This window comes from Polyergus mexicanus, unplaced genomic scaffold (genome assembly GCF_030449975.1).
Source record: "Polyergus mexicanus isolate NDT 795.1 unplaced genomic scaffold, iyPolMexi1.0 SCAF_7, whole genome shotgun sequence".
NCBI lineage: Eukaryota > Metazoa > Arthropoda > Insecta > Hymenoptera > Formicidae > Polyergus > Polyergus mexicanus.
Window position 1 is genome coordinate 8,717,910 of NW_027223327.1, and position 22,799 is coordinate 8,740,708.

The following is a 22,799-nucleotide window of genomic DNA, read 5'->3' on the forward strand; positions in this document are numbered from 1 at the left end:
AAGCAGTGGTATCAACGCAGAGTACTAAACAGACTGGACCAGATGTTGTCTAAATCCGTACCATCCGCCGACATGTATCTTCCCCTCGCCTCCCTTCGCCTTTTCGCTTCTCGGTACACCACCATGCAACGCCATTTTCTATCCCTACTACTATTATTACCACTCTGATGGCTGTCACCGTCAAAATACATCCAAAGATTCCTATACCTTCTGTCTAAAGTAAGATGTGTATCGACAAGACCTTTCACAAGATTTTTACAGGGCAAAAGACCGATGGAACTCTTCTATACAATTTTATATCAATTTTATCCGTGCATTTTTTATCTTAAATTGTTCAAAATTAAATATAAAAAAAATTTTGTTTATTGATTATTACGAATACGTACGTTTATTAAAGGAATAACAGCATCATCGTGGATTCTGACGGATCTATCGCGCTTCATCTCGTTGCTTATTCGCCGCATTTGAAATGTAAAACCGCGCGCGTGCGGTGACGACGGACACCGCGTGTATTTCTGGCGGAAAATCAAGTGGCATAACAAGTATTTCTTAAAGCGGTTGAGAGCGGTACACTTGAATCAACCTCGAAAAGGTCGAATTTCGAGGGATTCGAAGGTTACGAATCGGCGATTTTTTATTTTTATTCCTCTCGAAATTTTTACCGGTTCTTTCAAGGTAAGGGAAACTGTACGCGAAATTGCGATTACTATTTGTTGTACATTGCGTATAGCAATATGTATTTTTTATTGGAAGAATTGACATTAATCTAGGTATATATCAAACGTTCGCATTTCAGTTCAGCGTTAATAAGCTAAAAGAATCGTTTAAATAAGTCCATTGAAAGAACTTTCTTTATTTAATTATTTTAGAAAAAGATTTTATTTATTTACTTTTTATATTTATCGAAGCGCAAGATACGAATAATAATAATAGCAAGCAAAGCGATTCGATATGATATTCGTGCAATTTGCAAATTTTTTTTTTACACTTTTGCGCGTGCAAATTGTCACTCGCCACATTGCGTATTCCACTAGTTCACTGTATATTCATCTTTCGTTGAAAGATGGATTTTTGTAAAGCTTAGAGAGAACAGGAAACAAAAAGTAACGAAAGGCTCGCCGTAATTTTGTTTCCTAGATATTTATATGTGCGTGCGAGGCCGCCAAACCCGGGCCGAATCTTGCCCTGGCCAACCCGTGAGACGATCTATTGCCGTTTCGGTTTTACTGATAAAATCGACCGAATCGAACGCTCAAGTTTGCAATTTCGTCAGAAGGAACGACAAATCACTTTAGATGTTACTCGAGATTAAAATAAAAAAATCATTTAAAACTCACGCGACACGATGCACAATAGCGGAAAGTCGCGATGCAAAATATATCTAAATTATAAAAAACAGAATGTATTCGCAATAATTATAATATATTTGAAAATAATTATTATCCTAATAATCCTATAAATTATTATTATTTTTATTATCGTCGATTGAATTTTTTTATGATTTGTATTTTAAATAGATATTTGATACCAAAGTTACGTAAATCCCGTGAAAGAAGATCTTTTTTACAAACAAACTTTGTAAAATATGATATACAAGAATTTAATTGTTACGTAAATATTTATAATAATATCACATAAATCTTAAATATAATATGTTAAAATATTTCATACATATTTAGATAAAAATATTTATTATTATTGTATATTTTGAGTATGCTTTATATAATATATATATTTTATAATAGAAACCTAAAATATATTTTACATATATTATATTACGTAATGATATAAAATGGATCATCACTGCGGAAATACTCGAATAATTAATTTCATAAATAATAAATTGCATATATTATTAATTGCTCACCTCACTGTTGCTCCATCATCATCTGTTGCCTCTCCGATGCTTTCTCCTTCTCTCTTATTCATCTCTTTATCCTTTGCTGTTTTTTGATGGCACTTGACACTCACTCGCGAAAACACAGTTAATTACGATCGCGTACTAATTAGCAGAATACGACACTTTGCACTGCATTATCGATATTGATCACACATGACGCGAATCTTATTTTATTGCCATAGAAAATTACGATTGCTACAAAGTTACAATTCGCAGGAAATTCGCCCATAAAGATCGCAATAAAACTTGCTTACAGATAACTTTCAATTTTTATTCCCTGTCGCTTCGATTTTTACTGAAAATATATATACATTGTACGAAGTATGTTGCCTCGATATGTTTACAAGTTGCGCAGGAGTTAATTAATCACGCCAATTGATAATAATTATTCGCATTTTATTTCCCTTTGTACTTATCGCAATTACGTTTCGAAGGATAATTCGATAGGTGCTCGACGTGCCGTGGCTTTGCCGTTCGAGTCTCTCTCTCTCTCTCTCTCTCTCTCTCTCTCTCTCTCTCTCTCTCTCAAAGCACGTATTTCTCACAATATATTCGAAATACACGTCGTACATACATACATTTTTATATGTGCGCGAATATTATTAAAATTGTATGAATGTGAATGAGAAGATCGGATATCATATAATATTTAATTTGTCTTTTGGATGAAATATTTAAACTTAATTTTACACGATATAAATTTAAATGGAATATTTAAAAAAAAATCAAATTAATTATTAATAAACGATTGACTTTTTTATTATTTTCTTTTATTTGATTCGGCAATTTATGTATGATTGCAAAAATGATCGGCAAATTACATTTAAAGCAGCGAAAAAAATCAAAACGCGATACGAGATACGTTAGATGAGAGTTAATCGCTCTGGAAGATAATCTCCAATTGTACAAAACAAATAATATCGCCGCAAAAAAATGTACGCCTTGTGGCGCATTCGCTTGGTGAAACTCGGGAGGGGATGGTCGTGTCGTCGTATTATCTTTTGAAATACGATCGTGACAAGTATGTATCAGGAGATACCGAAGCGCGACTAGAGATTCAAAATAATTAACTCGAGGCTATTTATCTCTCTCACAGCAAGTATTTCTCACAATATAAATTCATTTGAAATATGAATCGTACGCAAATTAAAATTGTAGAATATTTATTACTGTATGCATGTGTATGTTAATTGTCAAAGCGTTTCATGTAATTTTACATAGTTTACGCGTACATCTATATCCCTGAATATCATCGAAATACAAGTATTGAAAACAAGAAATCTCGCCGCGAGCCATTACGTTTTCACGTAATGTTACTAAATTCGAGCCATGATAACGTAATGGTTAGTTTCTTGTAGTTTCCAATGACGTATCTGATGAAAGTTGTCGTCGGTTTCCGAGGACAAAAGCGATGCGAGAGAGCTGGGTTGCCAGGTGGATTCTCGAGTGAAAAAGGTGGGGTGGAGGGACGGGGAGGGGGTGGAAAAAGGGAGCGGAAGCGAAACAATCTTCGACTGCGTAGCTTTCTCATTATCGCGATTGTTTCGCGATGAGCACCGACAATGCTCGACACAACGACGATGATTTTTTTCGTCGCGGGTTCTTGAAAAAAAGGAAGAGCTTTCCTGTACCCTTTTTCTGTCTCTCATCGTGCATCCTCTCTTTGTCCTCTTCTCCCTCTCTCTCTCTCTCTCTCTCTCTCTCTCTCTCTCTCTTTTCTCTGCCATTCTCATTCGGTTACATCTCTCTGATTGAGAATGCAAGTAAAACGAGGTTACAAAGTGTCAATATTACGTCATCGGGTTCCCGCCTCGTCTTGTTTCCTACCTTGGGACAGAGTTTCGTGCGCTCCGCATTCATTTCGACGCCAAACTGAGATTTCGCGAACTGATGAGATCTAAATTAGTAGTAGCCAGCCATAGACGTGTGCCACAAGTTCGTATATCTTTTGATATTTTTGCGGGAAAAATAATAAGGAAAGTATTGAGGACGGAAAGAGAGGGAGAGAGAGGCTATCTTTTTTTTTTTTTCCTAATCTGTAGAAATTAAACGCGCGCGTGTGCATCGGACGAAAGATTTGGCAGATATTCAAAAGTGACGAGATTATCCAGTTCGACCTGGCGGACTTGAACGTTCTCTTGACTTGTGCCAATTTTTTTCTCCAGCGATTCGCGTTTCCCAATCACAGCGTAGATTCACGATAAATCCGTTCGAATTTCTTTATGCCGCTAAAACGAGAAATCGGGAAACGTATTCATAAATGGAGAACCTGATCCGAGCATGAATCGCGCAAGGACGTAGACATTAGGCGGCGTCATTTGTTACCCGGATGATATTTCGATAGGAGAAGAGACACGAACGATAAATATATAATATAATCATCGGTGTCGTTTTCGATCGAACGACGCTCTCGTTTCATAATTATCATTCGCGATTGATAGCTCTAAGTGCTTTACCATTTGATGCCGCGATACGATGCGGCTTGCCGAGACGAAATATTTATGACGGTCTTGCCAATTTCTTATTTATCTCTATTTATGTTTCTCCCCGTGTGTGTGACATTTCGTAAATTCAGGCTTTATCATCCTGCGGGCGATTACTTTATACGGATCGCTCCGTGTGTTTCATCTTACCTCTTTGAGAGAGGAACAAAAGTCATTTAACGTTTATCAAGCTTATTACTTTGTCGACTTTAATTAATTCGATAAGCGTCGAGCGAGATGAGGTCAAGACGTTAGGGAAGAAAATCTATCGACTTTTCGAATTCGCGAGATTCAAGAAGGATCCAGACACGACGGTCGCGTCAATTACTAAACGAAACGGTCGGCGAAGGAAATCATACTGGCAGAGACGGTTCACTCTTTCCTCGTCATTTATTTAAGCCCGTTAAACGGTCTTAATCGTTCTTAATAGACTTCGTGGTCTAGCTAAGGGAGCGGATTAAAAGATCGGAGCGCGGGATCGCCACTGTTCCTACCCTCCGATCTCTTTCCCCGCGTCTTCCGCTTCGTTACGTCGGCGGCGAACGATGTCGCGAAGACGACAGGTGGGACTCGGGCAACTGCTCGCGCGAGCGACCAAGGAGGGTAACCCAATTTACGGAGGTAAAACGGCAGGCGAAAGTGCGCGGCACCCGGGAAATCCATTAAAGTTCCTGCGGCTTTTCAAATTTTCTAAAATTAAATATTACTCACACGATTCTCTCTCATTGTCAGTGTTTCTCGCTTAGCCGCAAGTTTTTTTTCACGTATTATGCTAGAATTTATTCGCAAACGATCCAATTTTTTTTATTTATTTATTTATTTTTTTTTTAACGGTACATATCTTACGCAACGTATTTAGATTTTTTTATTTAAACTTTTATTTAGACTTTTTTTATTTATAAAGAATTTTCTTTCTCTTAAAAAGACTTTTATTGGAACTTTTATTTAGATACCTTTTTATTTAAAGAATTTATTCGATCTCTTTTGAAATCGAAATATGAAATAAAAAAGAATTATGTCACATGCAGAAATTCCAAATTAGTGTTCACGTTATAATCAAAATAATTTATACGCGGTTAATTAATTTAAAGTATCCTAATTATTTCTCTATATGATATTAATTATATCCGATATTCATTACGCGTATATATGACTGTATTAACTTAAAAATTGAAAGCTGCATTTGAAATAAATCTATTAGACGAAAAAATATGAAGGAGGGTAGAAGAGGACGGAGGAGGAAACTTGGGCGAGAGAGCGTGTCTTTCCGACCGCGAATGACGTTTAATCGGGCCGCGTGGTACGTGGACCATGACCAACGAGAAACCGTGCCCATTCTGGTTCGCCTACGTGATAAAGACGACGACGACGACGACGACGATGATTCTGGCACGGTTTGTCGTTGACTTTCGCGACGCCAATGATGGATCGTCGGCAGCGGCGACACTCGATTTGTTCAAACAGCACGAAGATTAAATCCAAATATACTCGCTACCTTAATTTGGAGCAATGAGCGATCTAGGATGGACCCTTCATACGTCGATATCCAATGGATGGAGATGAAAATACCATCGAAGGCAACTATCGAGAGACCCCATTCGTATCGATGAAAACTTCATAGAGCTATATATGGCAAAGAATCTCAGTAACGTGAAATAAAATCAATTTTGTCGTTTGTTCGATAATGTATTGCGAGTTTTATGTTCGGTGAAAGGGGTGTTTGCAGCGTCTGTAAATTGTAGCGGATTCCCACGACTGTCGTTATTTATAGTCACCGGGATTTTTCGAAAGGGGGCATTTACGATCCGCAGCTTCGCGCGCGGCTGTAAAGATCCACGCGCGAGTGCAACCTCTCATACGTTCTATATATAAATTCTCGCGATCGTTTCAACGTTGTAATTTTAACAGTTACGTATATACTATTCACGCGAGATGTTGAATCGTGATAACGCGAAATTTTTCCAACCAAGTTTCCCTGAATTACGAGAGTCGATCGCGCGCGAACGCACAACTTATCCTTCTTTTACCGTCGTTGTCTATGGAAAAGTTGCGAGACACGCGATACGAGATTGCGAGATCGAGAGAGAGAGAGAGAGAGAGAAAGGGAGAGAAAGAACGACGTCCGTGTCCTGGCACCGATTCTCGAATTGCATTCGTTTGCTTTATTGCCGCGGTGTATACTGCATAAAATGTCTGCGTCTCGCGCAAATGGCAAAAAAGGATTTACGACTTCCTAGTCGAACTCGGAGATGGAGAAAGTAGTCGCGGGCGCGATGTTCCCGCACCGTCTTCCGTTTATAGTCAAGCGAGCGACCAGCTGGGCGTATAATGGCTGTCTTGTCTTAACGGCTATAATATCGATGCAGCGGCATCGCGATTTTTTTTTGCGCGGTGTCAAACGGGCGTTTTTGTCTCCGCGTTGAAGCGCGAAACGTTATAATCCGCGTATCTATCGTCTCCATTATCGCGGAGTTGTATCATTCGTCGCCGAATTTACGCAGTGAAAAGTCGGGGATATTGTATCAGGTATTGTCTATTCCCTGGAAAAACATGGATTTCTCAGACATTTCTTTTCTATCTGAAAAAATCAGGGAATTTTATTGGGACTCGGGAAATTAAAAAAAAAAAAAAAAAAAAAATTCTCTTTGATAATTTTGTTCTCGTATTGTAAACGATCGGCAAACAAGTGAATTATGCGTTTAAAAAATATATTATAAATATATATTTATCTTTACATATATTCTGTTTTAACACAATGTTGAATATGCAGTACACATATTCTGTATTGTAATTTTTAGTGATAAGAAAATAAAAATTGATTTTTGAAAATTGTACAGAAAAATCTTAATAAAATATTCTCTTTACCTAGAATTTTGAACAAAAATAGCTGAAAGATTAGAAAATTTTTAGACACTCTATGTATCTTGCGATCAAATGTGCCGGGTCTGTTTCACGATCGAGATCGAGACTGGCATGATTGAAATTGATCTTCAGAGGCGAATTGATGCGGAGAGGTATATTTTCGTTATACGTACGTGGCGCATCAGCTGTATTAATTAAAGCACTTTGATCCTGTCAATGTTGATTAGACCGCTGCGAGCTTATGTTTCTCGCATGTACGTTTCGCATTGAGATTTCCGCTCGCCAGCAAAGTTCGCATCGCGAAACTTTGGCGAGTGGCGCCGTTCCTATATACAAAAGTTGATAAGCGCGAATAATCATTGCGGCTGGAAATTATCATTGGCGGGAAACGCGCCTTAACGGACGCTCGTCACGGCATATCGCATTTTCGGAATCGAAAGCGCGCGAGGGATCTTCATATTTGTAATTTCGCAAGGGCAAAAACACACCGACTCACTCGTCCATCTTTCTTTTTTACACCTGCAGTTTGTAGGAAATTAATCTCGCGCTGATTCGTGGGAGAGAGAACGTATTACGATGAACGTATTATCACTCTCTCTCTCTCTCTCTCTCTCTTGCTGTTTTTTGCGTCGCCAATAATTCTCTTCGAAATGGATTTTGTCGTTGAAAATATTTCAACGGCGGTATAGAAGCCGCTCTTCCCCCCCCCCCCCGCCTCCACCCTCCTCCCCTCGTTGGGCATTTTGCGGAGATAATGGCGTCGTCTCTCGCCGTTATTCGCGGAATCGTGCTCCTTATCACTGCCGTATGAGCTGACAAACAATGGTGGCGGACAATGGCGGCGCTCGATCGACGACAATGGATTTTGTCGTATTCTCTAATCCGTCTCTCGACGATGCGTTGTCCCTCGGCTTGCATTCGGATATTCTCGCTAATTAGCGAGGATATATCGTTTTCCCGCTCTTCGACACGGTGGATGATCGCCCGCCAACGGTTTGATACAATAGATAAAGTTGAGAGCGAGATTTTTGATTCGCGAAAGCGGATCTTGAAAATTTCTTCGAGTATCGCTTGAAAATTGTAGATATCTCTAGCTGGATAATTCCCATTGCAATTCTGTTCAAATTTTTGCGCAGCGATTTCACCTTTTATATCCCTTCATAATACATTCGTGTATACGTACATGTGTGTACATATACATACGGAACGCGATATATACAGTAGTCTCTTCTAACCCACTGATCGAGAGTTAACCCTTGCTCGAGGAAATCATCCCGGGAAGCCTCAACGAGATTTCCACGCGGGGGGATGATCCCCTCGTTATTATATACGACGAGGGTGGAAGAGACGGACAAATAATTCGCCCTGTCATACCCGGCATTGAGATCTATGGCTTGTCAAGAATTGTTCGGCCGTTTGTCTCGTCGAATGCGTATGAATTGCAATGTATTTCGAAGCTTTCAGGATTTACGCGTGTAACGAGCAATTCCCATCTCCTTCCTCTCCTGCCCACCACCCCCCACCCCCACCCCCTACCCTTTTTCTACTGTGAGTGGTGTAAAAAGCGAGAGAAAAAAGAGAGCACGGGAGAAAGAAGACGGTAGGAAAGGGAGACGAAGAAGACAGTAAGGAAAAAGTAAAGGAGTCCGGGAATCCATTAACGAGTGCCGTTTTCATACCTTTTCCATGCCAGCCACTCTCGTGCACTCTCCTATCTCTTTTTCAATCCTTGCCACCCACTGTTAGCCGACTATGCATCCTTCTCTCTCTGTTTCCTTCTTCCTCCTGCTGCTTGAAAGAGCATCCACCGGCACAATAGATCGTTCATTACCGATACCGGAGTTGGAAAAGCGGAAAGATAGTAATGTGAGAAAGGGGGTGTGAGATGTGCGTGCGGGGTTGTGTATTCGTATGAGTGTACGTGTGTATGCGTTTCACCTCGCAAACACGTTTATACGACGGTATAACGGATACGAAAGACGGGCGTGAAGAGAGATGGCCGATGCCATCGTCACACTTCGAATCTCCATATCTTTGGAGAGCAGCGTTTCTCGCGGATCACGATTACGGGCGAAATCGCGCCCAATAGCTTTAAATTTAAAATCGCTCGACAATTTAATCATAGCGATCATGCATATATATTGAAAAACATAGATCGATAAATGTGAAAAAGTCATTATCTTTTCGGTCATTAATATCGAATACCGAAACACGTTGCAGTTAAATGACGCGCGTTAAAATGTCGATATAGGTATCAAAGTGTGCGAGAGAGACGGATATTTCTATTCTTATTCTTATTATATATTATATTTTTATTATTCTTATATTTTATCTTATTTTATATATTATATATCTATATTTTTATCCCTATTTTTCAATGCGAAATCTATATTTTGTATTATTATATATTTGTATTCTCTTTAGCTGTGTGCCAAAATATTGCTAATCATCTTGAAAATTTATAATTATTTTTTTCGTAGTAATTGAATTCAACGACGTGTCAAGTCACTTTGACACGTTTTTTTTGAAAATTTGATTTAATCGATCATCTTTTATCTATTTCAGTGACGTGTTAGAATTGTGAAGAAGCTCCGAGAAAGTGACGGAATTAACGGGCATTAGTCGCGACCATCGATGGCGGCCGCGAGTTTCCCTCCAAACTTTTCGAACGTTGGTGTATTGGAGAATTGGTAAGTGTTTCTTTGGCAAATAATGCTCATTATAAATCGAGTTTATCTCTGTGAATATCGAAAAAGATTGAGATCTTGTTCCGACTTGTATCAATAGGTTTGTCAACATTTACGATGCAACTTTGTAAAAGCAATACTCTTACGTAATGTCGAGCTTCAAGACATCAACGATTGAGTAATTAATAGTAATTAATAACAAATTAATGAAATTTTTGCTAAATCAAATTACGATTAATTTCCATTCTCGAATCCATTTTTTGTTTAAATTTCCTTGGATCATCGATTGCTTATTGTTAGCGATGGATGAAAAATGAGTTACAATAAATGATAAATGTACATGAAATTTGTCGAGAGATTACCGTATTGCGGAGCTATAAATATTATCATTTAATTGACAACATTGATTTTTGAAATATATATATTTGTAAACGCGATCATCGAGGATATAATTAATTCGAATGCATGAAAACTCAGCGCTTTAATCAAGCAAATAGAGTAGGCTTATGTGCTATGTCTCACTGCATGTCGGTAATGTGTAAACCTGTACTTCCTGTCTCAAGCTGTTTTACGATCGTTGTATACACAGTGCACGATACACACTGTAAAAATATACATTCCCATCAACGAGATGGCGATATAAAGTTTCAACCGGCTTAACGAAATTATTTGATTCGCATCCTCGTTATTATTGAATATTATCCTAATCGAACACGTCATAAATGACAAATTATCTTCATATGCAATGCTAGCATCTGTAATATTTGTGAGTGAACCGTCCCTCTGATATTTTGCCGAGAATGTTGCGAGAGATGATTAATCATCATTTATATCGGAACTATTTAACTTTCAATATTAAATATGTTAGTGGCTGAGAATTAGGAATTGTAAAATTTAAAATCTAAAGTGCGAAATCTCTATTTGAATTTACTCGAGGAATAATAATCCGTCGTTTAATTTGCGCGCGCGAGCGGACTTAAAATCGCGAAGAATTCATTCTCATTTCTCGCTAATTTCGTTTTAATCTTAATTAAGGAATCTCCAACGCGTGGAGATTATCTCGTACGTTAGTCGTCGCAAATCATCTTGCGAATCCGAGCGAGTCCGAGAGATTCGAGCATGATATTTTTACGTCGTCAGGCACAATAAAGTGGCTTAGACAATGTGGCATTGTTGTATACACGTTCTCGTGCAAGATATCTTGCACGGAAGGTCAGATGCCGTATTATCGTCCGCCCGTCATAGGCGGAATTGTATGGTTGCAGCAGCAGCAGCAGCGCGGGGAATGAAAAAGTAGGTTTCTTCTATTTTCCAGTTTTGATTAAAGTTCCTTTTAGGAAGAGAACGAACATGAAGATTCTTTGCGCGCGCGCGCGTACATTCATACGTACCGAGATGAGAATTCGTGCGCCACGCACGTACTTTCGTACCCTTTTCTCCCGTCATGTTCCCGCGATTCTCTAGCCGAAAGGGAAACAGAGCAAGTCCGCGTATTTGCGATTAGGTCTTTCTTGTGCAGCGCGCTTTTCTTTGTTCCTGACCCGCGAACCTTGCACGCCTAAGATCGAACAAGGAAAATAGTAATCAGGAAGGATCGCTTTGTATCGGTATGGTAAAATCGCGAATGTTTTCTTAATACCTAGCCCAATCTACTCTAGCAATAGATTGAAAAAAATTGATGATTTTTTAGAATTTCATCTTAAGAATATTAGAAATTAATCTTTTTGGCGTGTTACATATCGGTTTTATCGTTAATATTATTTTTATGTTTAAACAGTACGTCAGTATTTTTAAATCTTAGATAACCAGCTTTTTTTTTGTTTGTTTGTTTAATACGAACCTCTGCACATAGCGTGTTGGAAAATGATGATGTGACACATTGCTCCTCGTGAAATTGTCTGAAATAAAAAAACTCGACCTGGTTTTATTCTATAGAAATATATTTTTAAGGTGGATATTCTCTGAATGTAATTAGAATTTTAAAAAATTAATATTTAATATTTTTTTAAGCTTCAAGAAATAAAAGAAAAATTTTCAGCAAAATTGAAATATCTAATTTTTAAATGATATTACTTTGTTATTTTTAAACTTTTTCTAATGAAATTAGGTTCAGTATATTCTACGTTCTACGTAATAGAACCAGATCGAGTTTTTTCTTTTTTTTTTTTTCCATTTCCGACAATTGTACAGGAGAAGCAGCATGTCACACCGTCGAACTATGCATTTTTTATCACACTACGCACAGAGGTTCGCACTGAATAAAAAAAGGTAAATATCCAAGATTTGAAAATACTATTTAAATATCGATAAAAACATATGTAAAGCGCCAAAAAATCGATTTCTTAAATCCTTAAAAAAAAAAAAATCAATTTTTCATATTATTAGAGTAGATTTGATCCTTAAGCTAAAACTGCACGACGAATCGTTCTCGCGAGAAACATGGATTACTACTATGTATCCGATTATTGATCTACAAATAGAAGAAGGTCGATATTACGTGTGAAATGTCACAACGCTTTGAATCTAACTTAAAGTTTCAAAATAAGGATCGACAAGTCGGGCGTGTTTAATTGTATGTAAATCCGGACAGGTTATATGATATATACATCACATGAAATGCTCGCAATTTTATTTATAAGTATATGTAGAATTGTGCCGCTTCACTTTTCATTTTAGCAATTAAATATCACATGGATCGCGTTCTCGAATGTCGATTAGCCGCATTAACGTGGAGGATTATATCATTTAACACGATTCATCACGATTGATTCGCGATGATACGAATTCGGCTATATATATCGTTGATTTCGCTCGTTAAAAGAATTTAATAATGGATAGACTTTGCATAATACGCTTCGCAGTTATATTTCAGACTCCGACATATCGTAATGAAAAAAAGGAAAAAAAGAAAATTGCGAACATAATGTATTTTAACGCGCTCTATGATTATTATTCGTACTTTTCTAGACAATATCTGACAATCTATATTTTCGCGAGACATATTTACGCTATTGCAATTTACGATATTAGAATAATGTACTTTGTGTCACGTTATGTTTAAAATATGTTTAAAAATGGCGTTCTCTCGTTTTAAATATTCTTTGGACTTCACAAAACATTCGTCCATTTGCGAACGTGTTTTTACAGCAGGTTATCCACCCACGGGTTCGTACATTTGGCATTTGGCCGCTTCCTCGTTACGAACGTATGTAATGAGCGGATATTAAATGATGTATACAACCCGCGGCGTGTTCCCTTCTCGTTGCGTACGTACTTTGTTGAACGCGAGAGATAATGCTTGTATTTTCGGACAATTCATTTTAGAATCGCGCCCGCTGACAGCCATGTGTTGACGGTTCCTTTACGACTTTGAGACTTCGCATGTATGCGTATATACGTGCGCGCGAAACGACGGCAGGTGCGAGGTCGCCCACACGACGTATATTGGTCGGCGAGATAGAGTGGGTGGCGTCCACAATTAGACGATGTCAGCGCGTGCGTATGTATATCATAAATTGATATTACGCCAACGGCAACGGGATATATTGATACCTACATACGCGCGCCGCTCGTCCTGGGTGACAAACCGTACGGATTTTTCGAATTAATTTGCACGATGACGACGGCGGAAATAGAGATTGAAATATCTGCTGGCCGAGTTTTCCAGAGATCGTCGCGCAACGAAGGTGACTGGAAGTGGTCAGTCGTGTCGCGATGTCAGCCGCTCGACATCGCCTCCAATTCGGTCGAGGAACTTCTAAACGAGTTTAAATATTTCATATATTCACGCGCGTATATAAATATATCGCGCGTTGCGTTATTTGCGCGTTCTCTTTTATTTAATTCTATTACAGCTATCGTATATCGACAAAATGCACAATACAGATGTTTATTTCCGCTTCCTCTTTGGTTTTTTTTTGTTTATTTTTTTTTTTATTCGCGATGCCATATTTTTGCTGTCAATTTTATCTAACGACTATTGACGCAAACATATCGATTACAGAGGAATCGTCGGGACTATTTCTGTGCTCTGGTATGTGGCAAGAAATTTATTACTGCAAAGTAATGACATTTAATAATTAATATTAGATAATGATTTTTATATTTTCGAAAAGATAACATATTTCACATATCTAGAAGTTTTAATAAGATTAAACCTTTATCTCTCTCGATCGATTTCCGTTCCATCACGGTATAAGATCTTCGTTAGGAATTCTATTAGCCCGACGAGATTAATTCGCGCCCGACTATGATTTGCACATCGCGGTACCATTATCTTGAATTTTATACAAGCCGATGCGCCTATGTATAATCCCTCAAAAGCTCGAAAGCAAATCCGGAACAAGAAGATTTCCCGGTAGCCAAATGGAGCACTCACCGCTTTGACTAATCGAAGAAATTTATTGCCATGATAATAAAGCTATCTTTTAATGATGATACCGCACACTCAACATGTCCGCAGGACAACTACAATTTATAACAATTGATATTAAAATCCATCCCAAAAATAAGTAGATACATAGCCGCTCTTTTTATCGATTAAATAAAAAGGGAAACATTGATATATAAAAAAAGAAAGTAATCTCTACGGTGGTAATACAAAGATACGATATTTATTATATATATAGTCTTATCAAGACTCTCTGCGGGCAAATCGCGTGAAATTACTTTTATTGAGTAATCTGTGCGCACAGGGACAATCCTCGGGACTATCTTAGTGGCTTAAGATGGAGGGTGAATCGCTCTCTTGTATCGTACACTCTCGTTCCACCCCGGCGTAGAAACCACAGCGATGGCCCTACATACCACACGGCAGGGTCGTATAAACGAGTTTCGGTGGAAGTGGCTTGAAACCCACGAGTTTCCGGTGTTGCAGGATTACCATGGCCAGTAACGCCTCTGCCATGGTACACCGCATAACACCGCAATCTGCTCTGCATTATCCCCGTGTCTAAAATCGCCATCGATAAACAATCGATATAACCGATATTCGTATAATCTTGACGTTTTACATATGACTGTCCTTTATAATGCCGCTTATCGACGTTCCATCGCGATTTTAATTGACTTGTTACGATGTAAGACACGTCGAATCAAGTAATCGTAATGCGGATCGTTTTTGCGAATTAAAATTATATTTTTTAAAATCAAATTTATGATATTTTTGGTCTCCAAAAAATTCTGGTTTCCATTAAATAACAGCTGGTTATGATAATACGGCCTATTTGTGCTGGTTGGGGCGCATCGCGTTGTATTAATTTGCCGAATAAAAATAAATTAGAGACTTTCGTGTCACGTTCTGTAAAAATATGACGGAGCTACCAGAAATATCCGGTTTGATTTCTTTTTGCGGTGACCTCTCAGGTCGATACGATATCAAGCTTGACAAGGGAAACAGGAAGGTCGTGTTACGACGAGCTTCTGGTAACGATTTCGCCGAGTGATATCGGTGCCAGGATGTCAAAAACCGATGGCGGACCGCGATACACGCGAATAATCCGCGTTGCAGACTTCAAATTTTCCGCTGGGTTATCCGTAATGGGTTGTTAATAAAAGAATTTTGTAATTAGCATAAAAAAAAGAATTCGAAAAGTAAGACATAAAAATATTTTACCATACCTCTTAATTAACAAGAACATCATCTGTTTTCAATATGTCGCCTTTCTGATGTGTGCGATTAAAATTCTCATCTTTTTTTATCATTAAATATAAATTATAATTTAAAGAGACTTATTGATTTAAAATAACAATAAATTTACTCGTCCGTTATTTTCAACAAAAATACCGTGGTTTTAATTTAGCTGCTGGATAATTTCGAGAATATTTCTAAAATTTGTTTTGTTGCCACTTGATCTTTCGTATCGGATATCGGTTTTTAATATTCATGTATCATCAAACATCTCTATAATTGCAGTTGATTAAAAACGTTCTATTTAAACGTAAATCGTCTATTTATTTCGCATCACAGCGTCATAATTATATGTTTCTTTTATTGCTTTACATAATGAAGATACCAGTGTACGGTGAATAGCTAGTTTTCCCTAAGGGAAAACTCGCCGCGACATATACTAGCTAGCACGCCTGGCACATGGCGGATTATACTACTTGCGAGAATCTTCTCCGCTATTCTGCGACCGTTTCTTTTTTCTTTTCACTCCGTATTGAATATCCATTATTATGTTTTATCTTTGCTTTTTAAGTAGATAGTAAAGTGAGATAAAAAGAAAAAAAATATGATTCGATAAATTTGCTCCGCTTTACGTTTTATGTGAAACGTTGCGTGAATGTATTTCACGCTACGAGCCGTTATGACGACCCGTAATGTCAAAGCCCTGCCAACTAATTTAGCCTAATTATAATGCGAGATGTCACAGATCATTATCGCGTCCGGTTCCAGAATGACTGCCGTTTAAATTTAGGGAATTTTGTAAGACCCAATATATCCAAGTCCAATTTAACGTAAAACGATATGTACATGCTCTAAAAATCACTCGTAATACTCTGCTTCAAAAAATTGAAAATCATCCCTCACGATCCATCGTCGGAGCGAGTCTTGTCTCTCGTAAGAATACTTATTCAATTACGACAATAACGGACTGCTAGCGCGAACCGCTCTGTATTATTACCGAGAGGCTAAAGTACGCGTGGTTTGTCTGGTTTTTTTTTTTCTTTTCGATACGATAAGGGTTCGCTTAACTTTTCAACCTCTGTCTTTCTCTTTAGTATAAAAGCTCCTTTCTCCAATGACCAGTTTACGCCTTCGTGTAATCCTTTCCCGCTTTTCGATTATTTCAAAGTGTAGATAGCGAACGAATTTCAGCAGACAATATTTCGCAACCCATATGCTTTCTATATGAACTATTTATTGTTTACGCAATTTTTACGACCGTATCTTTTAAACTAAACACATAATATGTTTTTCTACGCGTGTCTTATTTTCATACCTTTATATATTTTATTGAGCCTAAAGGACTTTAAAAAACGTACTTTGAAAAATTCTTGAAAAAATTCTTTGAATTCTTCGTAATATAAGCGTTGTAACGTGTGATTTAGGGGAAAACATGCAAAAAATAATAAACATTTCCGAGTATCGTATGCACACTTGCCTTGATGTCGGCCTCGTAATTGTTACTTTACGATACTTATGGGATTCTTATCTGCTTCCTTGTAGGGCCCGTACACACACACAACCAACTTTGTATTTTTCGCCTCGATATCTCGACATCTTGCGACCTATTCTCGAAAGGTAGGAAACGTAGGTAGGAAGATGAAAGAGAGAGAGGGGCCCGCCGTTTACGGGCGGTAAGTCGGCCAATTTATGGCACTCAGAAATTTATAGGTTCAATTTCCGCGATATTTAAGCGACTCGACGGCTAAAATTCTCGCCATCCGCCGATCCAGCTCGCTCGCGCGCACGCACGAGAATTTTCGCCGATTTTTTTTTTTATTACTCTGAAACGCGGCATTATAAAATAACCGTGCCATTGTTAGCGTTGGCGTGCATTCTAATTGGTTATGCAAACTGTGTTGAAAATCTAGAAAATCGCGCGTATACGTACCGGTTTGAATATAATAAATAATAATAAAAAAAAATTTTTCCTCCTTGCATATTCCGTTATTGAATAATGATTTTCAATCGCGAATGCATTTTTATATATTTTTATTAAATATCTATATATGCACATATATTCATTATTGAAAAAAAAAAAAAAAATTAAATCGCAAATGAATGTTTACTACGGAATTAATTCAATTTACCGCCCACCAATTTTGCGTTGTATATCTTTGATAATTTTGTCGCTTTTCTCCAGCGCGCGCATGGGTCGTGATATTTATCAAAACATTGTAGTCCGGACTGTGCGCGTACTGTCCTAGAAACGATCTCGATGGAGTTTTCGCGAAACTAGTACGTACACAATGCAGCACACAATCCCTGCCAAATATACTACTTGTGCCTGGAGAACGGTGGGATATTAATTGAAACCAACGTTACATATATTCCGTATACCATACACTATATTGGAACGGTGTGTGCGTGTGCGTGTAAATTAAAGTAAATAAAGTAATAGTGTAATTGAAGTAAATAATTCGAAATATTTTCACTCGGAAACGATATACATATATTTTGCGAAAACATGTGTAACGGATAAGGATTTTAAAACCGCGTTCCCTCTTCGAACCTTTCGTGGCTAGTAATTCGATGTCTCTATAATGAGGCTCCATTCCCTCTCTATCTCTCCGTCACTCTCGTTTGGGTAAAATCAATTTAAATATAGTTCGTTAGTTCGAGGCGCGTTGTTATCTCCCGGAGGAAAGAAATGGTTGTTATATGTATAGCGACAATGTGCATCGGGAACCACTTCGGAGGAGCTATCCGTACTCGAACTGTGCAAATTGAATTTACGTAATAAAATTGCGCGATACCGTTGTGTCCTGGATGCTGGTCTGAGCGGAGCTCAGAGCTCGGAACTCGCAACTCGCGGGAAGAGAGTTTGTCCCTTTACACAAGTACGGACCCTCTCCACGTTGCGTTAAACCTTTCTCTTTCCTTTTCCCTCTTTTCTCCCTCCCCGCCTCCCTCTTTCTCCTTCTCTCTAGAACGAAGCGTGGATGCGCCACGAGTGCTGGAGGTAAATCCCAGGTGTCTGCCTCATCTCACCACTGGCATCGTGTTACGAGGGGGCTGCGAAGGGCTGCCAAGGGCTGCCGGAGAGGCAGCATTTCCGGCTCTTTGTCTTCGACGATTCGCGCGGAAATCGTTTGCGAGCGAACCACGACGTTTTCGCGTGTTTGTCGGCCGTGTGATACGATCCGCGAAATCCTTTCGCGACGGACTCCGCCCTTCGTCTCGGGGTGAAATCTTTCGCGATCTTGCACCGGAGATGCGTCGGAGATGCAAAATTGCGGAAAGTCAGATGCGAAAGAGCATTGAAAGATTTATATACGTATATGTATAGGCGAACGCTAATCTTGATACGAGCGAAATATCTTTGTTGAGCGAGATTCTCTTTCTCTCTCTTTTTTATAAACGTTTGCGGTATAGCTTATATAATGTTTTTCGCCGAGCTGTTACAAAAGTATCGTTATTACGAGACACTCAATTGTCGCGTTTGTCGTAATGACGTTTGCAAAATGTTATCTACGCAAGAACGATATTTTCTCGAAAAATAGCCATCGTTGCGCGTAGTTACATAATCGACGTCTGAATAATCGAGACACTTTCTATTTAGCGAGTCAAAAAACGAGACGTACCGAATACGCTTCATTAGCATTCTTCAAAAACAGAAGTGTCACTATACTCAACAATTATTCTCGTCGTCTTTTCAATTTCTATACGCGTAGAAATATATTTGTAAACGTTACCTACGAAAGAATAAGCATTTCTGCCCCGACTATATACACTTGCTTCAACGAGGGTGGCTCATTTGCCTCCAACCCCCCGGTTTCTCAGTCTACATTCACGTCTAGAATCTGATCGGCACGGCGATTTGGACGCAAGCCAAGACGATCCGCGTCCTGACCTGCTCCCGTATAACGCGCGATACACATTTCGTACATTCACTCGTACGATCTCGTGCCACGCGAGTTTGCCCACGAGGAGGAGAGATAGTGCTGGCGAAAGAAAAAGAGAAAGAGAGAGAGAGAGAGAGAGAGAGAGAGAGAGAGAGAGAGGGAACGCGCGAAAGCGATTACGTGGGTGTATTTTGCGGAAAAACAGGCAGTCGAACCGATATAACCGCCTGTCTACAACGGCAGATCAGCTGTTCGCATAAAGCCATTGTTGTTCTGTATCAAAAACATGTCCGTACCGCGCGCTATCATCCTCCCCTCTTCTTCCCTCGCTCCGGTTCTTACGTTCTCGATTATGCAAAATCACTCTAGCGAGAAAAGTGACATTTTCGCAAACTTACGATTCGCCGAGGATCGCGAGGATCTCTCGTTCTCATCTCCCGAAATCTGAAATCGCACAAGTTTTTCAAACTTGTTTATAAGAATTAAAAAGGTGGAAATGGAGTAGTTGTCGAAACCAGGTATTACGTAAAGATTGCGAAAATACTCCTTTGTAAAATGTAATTTATAAAAATTAATCGATGAAGAATGATTATATATTATCCGAATATTAAAAAGAATAAAGAGATTCGCATATTGGGGAGTGTCAAAAAATTGCCTTAATTAAGTAAATATTTTTTGAATATTTCGATTTCACATAATGGAGGAATTTTCTTATTCGAATAACATTTCCGGCGTTCGTCGTTCATACCTATAATATACCGGTGCAATGTATACATTCGTAGTTGCATAACGAATGGTGTCAGGCTGGCAATATCCTTTCGCTTCACGGTTTCCATACTGGTTTCTTACTCGTCGAGCCCACGTCCCTTTGTGTCTGCACGCATATATCCGGATTTGCAGCAATACCGAGGCGGCAATTTTCTCGAGTCGTTTCTCGTAGAAACTGTAGCCGTAAACTATATGTACAATGGATAATATAACGGCTAAATTAAATATAATTATATTGTACGATTATCGTATGATCAAGTATAGTAGTATTTTTTTTAATTGAAGTGTTTTAATAACTCTCGAATATCTCTAAAATATCCTATAGATTTGTTCGCCCTAATTAAGCATTCGATATTGTAAAATTGATTATGCTCTAGGCGCGGTATTGGAGATTTTATCCACTATCAATTTTCTAGTATGTAATCGGGCAGAAAGGGGGAAGAAGGCAGGTGTGGTCGCAGGCCGGTTAATTGAAGCCTGTTATTAATTAGCAAATATTATGAGATATATTTGTTACGCTTTTACGCAGAAATGTCGCAATATTTTACGTTCTTATAGAAACGAATGTTATAAAGAGAGAAATAAAATTGATGACGTAAAATGCAATCGATACGTTTCATCACGTGTAAGTTTGTTAAATCTAAATAGCATTAAAAAAAAAATTCATATATTTTAGAAGATTACATATTTCCTTTTATCGATAAAAAAAAAAAGGCAAAAATCCAAGAGATTTGAAAGTCTAATTTTGTCCAATTATGTCCCTATTTTGTTTCTTCGATATTTTGTACATCATTTAAATACGAAACTTCGAGATTGGGTGACATTGAGCGATGAGCACCACTGTACGAGGACTCCTTGGGTGTTCGCGCGCGCATACGGCACGCCAGTCTTTTAACGAAGCGAAGGGCAGAGCAACGAAAAAAACCGGTAGGTTATAGGTATCGGCACACATTCTATCCCGTTTTCACGATGCGCCGCTGTACACGCATACAAATGCATTCGCGTACATACGCGTACGATTACCCGACAAATCCATCTACCTACGCACACACATACACGCGTGCCATTCGCAGCGACGTAGTACGCCCGGCCGCCGCGCTCGCGTAAGAGCGCGCTGGTATCCCCCTCTCGAAAACCTAACTCTCTATCCCCTACCATGCGCGGCGTTCCCTTCAGTTGGCTGATCCCCGCCATCCCCACTACTCCCCACAGTCGTCGCCCCACCATCGTGCCGTACAGACGTCTGGAGAGCGTTACAGCTGCCGCTACAGCCGCCGCGCTTACGGAGTGCGCGAAGCTCGTCGTGAAGAGACGCGAGGCCGCGCATCGACGCCGTTGTCGTCGTTTTCCCGTGTCTGGCCGGTCGGCCGCTAACCTAAAAATCATCGAGACGCCGTCAACCGGCGTAGACCTGGCCGGCGTCTAAAGTGGTGCGTCGCTGGTGGTGCCTCTCATCGACGAACGATCCTTTGTTCGGCGCGCGCGTGTCTGCCGACGTCTGGCGTCGAGATTTTGAGGAACGTGATCGTGCGCGAGGAGTGTTCTTCTTCTCTGATACGTGATATTCTAATATTGTGCTCCCCGTAAAGGATCTCGTTCACTTATCCTACTGTGACCTTGAACTTGTGAGTGTGTGCGTCTATTCCACGGCCGATCGCCCTCTCCTCGAGACGACAGCGAGGGTGGGAGAAAGAGAGAGAAGAGGAGGGAGAGAGAGAGAGAGAGACTCGGGTGCGACGTCGGATCCTGGATGTGAACAAGGATGTTTTCCTACGCAACCTTCCCAGTGGGGTAAGCCAGTCTCACGCTCAGTTTTTTTTTCTTCTTCGTAGCAAGGTTCTCTCTCTCTCTCGGAGATCATTCCTCGCGGAAGAGCGTGATTCGATGGCGGTTTTTTACATTCGCGATTTGTCCGCCGAAAATGCGAATCTCGTTCTCCGATATTATTTTTCGCACGCGTATCTTTCGGAACTGAACGTGTTCTCGCGTCTCCTGTGGAAATAGCCGATGGCGCATTTTTTTATCACGTCGACCGAGAGGGGCCAGGTGTTTCAATCATTTCACGTCATTTTGTTTTTCCTCCTTTCGTCGGTTATCGCGTGCGCGCGATCAACCGCGCATTTCATAAATATTATTTTTTCGCCTGAGGGTACATAGTTTTCGGGAATGACTCGTGAAAACATTCGCGTTCCGACAGGCACGTTTCTGTTTTGTTCGGAAACAATGGACCATTCCCCGCCGGCCGGTCCGAGAGCGCGATGGTGGGTCAGTATTATACAAATACGACAGAGAGAAAGACCCTGATCAAACGCGACGACATTCCGTAAAAAAAAAAAAAATACAACGAGTATATATATGTTGTAAATCCGTCAGACGAGACGTGGTCGCTCGCTTTCCTTGAAATCCCCCTCGACCTTTCTTCGCTTTGTTTTTATCATGTTGTCACGCTCTCGAATCGCGGCTTTGTTTACGTATCCGTTCATTCTCGGCGTATTTTCGCTTATTTTCTTCGAGAGAGGTACGTGAATTATAAATATGTTCCGCGTTGCTGAACCTTTTTAATATTTATCGCATTTAGATTAAGAT

General features: G+C 39.4%; 1 protein-coding gene across 4 annotated transcripts in view; it reads left to right on the plus strand.

Annotated features, from left to right (window-relative positions):
• The window catches only part of Msi (RNA-binding protein musashi), a 107,536-nt gene that overhangs the window by 25,026 nt on the left and 59,711 nt on the right, over positions 1-22,799 (plus strand). For 2 of the 4 annotated variants that reach the window (XM_070299311.1, XM_070299307.1), the window contains exon 2: positions 9,811-9,935. Coding sequence is in view for 3 of the 4 variants with exons in the window: in XM_070299307.1 (XP_070155408.1) it covers positions 9,880-9,935 (56 nt within the window). In the remaining variant the exon portion in view is untranslated. Of the gene's footprint in view, positions 1-4,785; positions 5,005-9,810; positions 9,936-21,384; positions 22,005-22,799 lie in introns of those variants that run through there. The other 2 variants (XM_070299309.1, XM_070299310.1) reach the window with 2 other exon arrangements.